This window comes from Quercus lobata, chromosome 10 (genome assembly GCF_001633185.2).
Source record: "Quercus lobata isolate SW786 chromosome 10, ValleyOak3.0 Primary Assembly, whole genome shotgun sequence".
In the NCBI taxonomy this organism is placed as follows: domain Eukaryota; kingdom Viridiplantae; phylum Streptophyta; class Magnoliopsida; order Fagales; family Fagaceae; genus Quercus; species Quercus lobata.
In genome coordinates, this window is record NC_044913.1 from 48,618,495 (window position 1) to 48,622,828 (window position 4,334).

Sequence of the window (4,334 nt, forward strand, 5' to 3'; positions counted from 1 at the left end):
AAAACACTGGTATAAAAGGGGAAGTGAGCCAGGGGAGAGAGGGGGGAAAAAAAAGGATCCTACAAAAGGAAGAATGTGATGCTCCTCGGACTAAGTCCGAGGACTCAAACTCTCCGAGCTACATCGATGTGAAGCATAGCTATTTTGGCTAAGCCTACCTTCATATGAGCTTCAATGAAAATCACGCCCAAACCGCCGTACAACGACCAAGGTCCAGCCTTTCTAACTCACTCTCTATGAATTGTATTGTTCGGACCTTTTACGTACGAGCCCAATGTTATTCTTGGGTCATTGAATAATTGTGTCCTTACACCTTCTATTTGGTATGAAAACGTACTCAGATGATCAAAAGTACAAATTTAATATAATAAATCTCATAAATATGGACTTTTTTTCTTCAAGAACTCCTTAACGGGGCTATAATTTGACAAAATTTAGAGTATAACTATAACCGGTTTTGATTCAAAGCATTTTGGCATATTTTTTGTTCAAGTGTAAAATAGTAAATGTAAACAAGCGCAGTATAAAAAGATATTTTCAACTAAACCAATATAATATCGTATAAAGAGAAGCTCATATAAGCAAAATTCTATATAGTATACATACTTTTCTAATATAATGAAGAAAGTTCATTTACCAAAATATATATATATATATATATATATATATTTATATATAATGAAGAAAGTTCTTCACAGACCGGAAGCAACAAAGTATCCTGATCCCCTTGTAACTATATGAAAAAAAAAGCTAGCTTTATTTTATTCAGCAAAAAATAAAAAACAGATAACTATGTATTTCATTTCACCTCTGAATAATAGTGAAACTTCAATCTAAGAAATTATTTTATTACATTCTTTGCAATCATGATTTCGTAACTAGGGTATTATTTTCATGTCTCTTAATCGTCCCACCCACATGCCAATACTCTTCAATGTATTGGCATACCCAAAAAATCCAAACTCACGACTCTTGTTCATGCTACAAACATGTTGAAAATCAAAATGCAAAGCTAAATCGCATGCCTCTGGACAAACAATTTCCTCCATGTTGGTCTTATAGAGCCCATACTTTTCAACGATCTCATCCCACACCCTTCCCTTCTTCTTCATCATCCCAACCCAATCAAACTTTTCATTCTCATCAAATGGCACAAACTCAACATCAAAGACCTCACAACACACCTTCCATAAGCTCTTCCACGTATAAACATCACCATTGGTGCAATTAAAGGCTTGGTTCTTGGCTCTTTCCGTTACCGCAGCCCAAATTTGTTGCTCCGCTAACACACGTGCATCTGACATGTCACAGAAATTCTCCCATGTGTATTTTGTACCTGTTAGAATTATTGTTAAGTAATTAAACTCATCATCTCCTAATACCACAAATTTATCATGATATTAAATAAAAAAGTCATGAGTTTGATCTCTATTTATAATCTGCATCTCATTTAAATTGTTAAAAATCTCATGTGCCGTGCTCTATTAATTAAGGGAGAGTATTAGAATTATAATTAAATACCTGGATACCTAAAGGGCAAGCCTTGGTATTTACAGATAGTAGCATACACGCATAGAGTCAGCAATGCATTGTAGAAGCTCCTTGAGGATGCACCAACTATTCTAGAAGAACGGTGCACAGAATATGAGAGTGATGGTGAGTATGAAGCCAAAAGGTCTTCTAAGGCATAATAGAAATTAGGGTAGGGTAGTCGAGGCATGTCCTCATGAAATGGAGGTTCCTGATGCACAAGTTGGGTTCCAAGAACTGGATCATAGATCGGACCCATGTAATGTTTGGTTCCGGTTTGCAATGTTATATGACATAGCCGTGAAGGTGTGGCTGATTTGAGAGCTTTAATAACATTTTCAAGCATGGTAGAGTTGGCAGCTACGTTTGATTCTTCATTTTCACGTACTTGGATTGCTACCCAAAAGACATGGGTAATTTCATGGGCTATTGGGGCTAGATGTTTGAGTGTGTCATCAAAGTTTAAGGCGTCAAAAGTTATGTAATGGTCAAGGGTGGAGAAAGGGAACCATGTCGGCTTGGGGCGGCGAGCTGAGCCGTAGACTTTCCATGGACCACCAAGGGCTGTTGGACTCTTTAAAGCTTCAGCCAAGCTCAACCCTACCATGCCTGTCACTCCCACAACCAGCGCTACTGGTGTATTAGTGTTAGGAACCTCTTGCTCCATGAGAGAGAGAGAGAGAGAGAGAGAGAGAATTTGATCTAATGGTTTGGGGATGAGATAGGCTTTTTCTTTTCTTTTTTTGGTAAATAAGGATAACATATATTAAACTAAAAAGGCAGTACAAAGAAGTCCAGATATTCTTTCTCAAAAAAAAAAAAAAAAAAAAAAAAAGTCCAGATATTTAGCTTATACAGTAAACCGGATATCCAGTAGTTTTGTCGGCAAGGTCTAAAGACAAAATGGATCACTATTCTAGGAACAAACAAAATTTTAGTGATTAGTCCCTGTCGGTGCAAATTGCTAAAGTCTGAAAGAAAAGTTCTGTCCATCCACCCAGCCTTCTTGACATAGTTGGAAATTTGAACCAAATATTTATCATGGAATATTTATCATGGCTAATAACATATAGGGTCTGTTTAGATAGAACTTATTTTGTTGAAATTAAAAATTGAAAACTGAAAACACTGTAGTAAAATAATTTTTAAATGTGTGAATAGTACTGTGAGACCTATTTTTAATGAAAAAGTTACTGAAAAGTGGGATTTGTGGGTCCTTGAACAGTGTACGGATGCACTATTTACCATGGAAAAGTCAACAAAACCGGCTAAAAAAAAAAAAAAAAAAAACAGCTGAAAACGCAAACGTAAAACGTAAAAGCTGAATCCAAACCCAGCCATAGCCTCTGATATTAGGAATGACAACGAGTTGGGTTTGGGTCGGTTTTTGCATACCCGGACCTGACCCGCGGACTAAGGCCCACGAACCAAACTTAGTCTGTTTACTAAACGGATTTTTTTCTAAGGCCCGGACTCGCCCCCGTCGGGCTCCGCGGGCCCCGTTAAGCCCAACCAGAAAGGAAGCTTTTTTTGAAACAAGCCCTAAACTTAACATCAATCCCACGGCCAAACAAACAATCCCAAAAATCCCTTCTTTCCAAATCTCGACAACAACACCCAAATATTAAAAATAATAATAATAATAAAAATCCCATTTTCAATCCTCAAACCCAGAAATAACCAAACCAACGGAGGAGATTTCGAATCAAACAAAAAATAAATATAAAGAAGAAGATAAAAATAGAAATGGAGAGAGAAGAGAGTCTTGGCCCTAAGTTGGAGATCAGAGAGAGAGAGCTTGAGGTCTTCGGCCTTGGGTTTTTGATCTAGAGATAAAGGGAAGAGTGTTTAGGTTTGTTAGGGTACTTTTTTTTTTTTATCACACCTAACTTTATTTAAGTACCACCTATTCACTTTCAAATACACACACCTTATTATATTTAAAGCCCAAGAATACTTATACTTGGTAATATTTGAAAAACTCATGATTCAAGTCCATGGCAAAACAATTTTATTAGTGGAATTCAAATTCATAATCAAAGTCTATGATTCAAGTCCATGGCAAAACAATTTTATCAGTGGAATTCAAATCCATAATCAAAGCCCATGATTCAAACCCATGGCGATTCATTCATCCAAAGCCCAATTCTCATTGACAATATCAAAGCCCAATTCTCATTGGCAACATCAAAACCCAATTCTCATTGGCAACATCAAAGCCCAATTGTTATTGGCAACATCAAAGCCCAATTCTCATTAGCAATATCAAAACCCAATTCTTATTGGCAACATCAAAGCCTAATTTTCATTGGCACTACTTCATCAAAAAGAAAAGAGTCCAAAATTATCAACGCTTGGCAAAGAAAAAATATCACGTTAAAATGTTACCATGGTAATCATCTTATGAAAAAACTCATTGAGAGCTATCTTGAGGATTATGTTCTTGTATTATAAAACCCATGAAATACATGGACGTCATTTGCATCGCGACATCCATAATATACACCTTCAAACACTCATGGTAAACATTCAAACCCATAAGATCATCATTTAAGTCATGATGCAATTATTAGAAACCATGAACATTATTTGCAACATAGAATTCGTCAAAGTAAATATTATTTACAAAAGTATTTTGAAACTTGTCCTATTGTTTCAAACATTACAAATTGCCCAAAGGCCCATTGCAAGTATTTATGAAAAACCCAAAAAATATTTACTAATAAAAGTCCATGAGGAATGAAGACCCATGGCAATATGTGCACACAACCCAGCCCATGAGAGCAAGCCCAAGCAAAAAAAAC

The 4,334-nt window shown here is 36.2% G+C and overlaps 1 protein-coding gene across 1 annotated transcript; it reads right to left on the reverse strand.

Moving 5' to 3' along the window:
* Positions 1-827: 827 nt before the first annotated feature.
* Positions 828-2,266, reverse strand: LOC115965485 (3-oxo-Delta(4,5)-steroid 5-beta-reductase-like). The gene is made up of 2 exons (XM_031084719.1): positions 1,522-2,266; positions 828-1,336 (listed from the first exon to the last, which is right to left on the reverse strand). The coding sequence occupies exons 1-2, from the start codon at positions 2,195-2,197 to the stop codon at positions 879-881; spliced, it is 1,134 nt and encodes a 377-aa protein (XP_030940579.1). The 5' UTR covers positions 2,198-2,266; the 3' UTR covers positions 828-878.
* Between the last annotated feature and the right edge of the window lie 2,068 nt (positions 2,267-4,334).

Coding starts and splice junctions, on each gene's coding strand:
- LOC115965485 (XM_031084719.1), bottom strand. CDS start 2,197: ATGGAGCAAGAGGTTCCTAACACTAATACACCAGTAGCGCTGGTTGTG. Junction 1,337..1,521: donor CTTGCCCTTTAGGTATCCAG/GTATTTAATTAT, acceptor TAATTCTAACAG/GTACAAAATACACATGGGAG.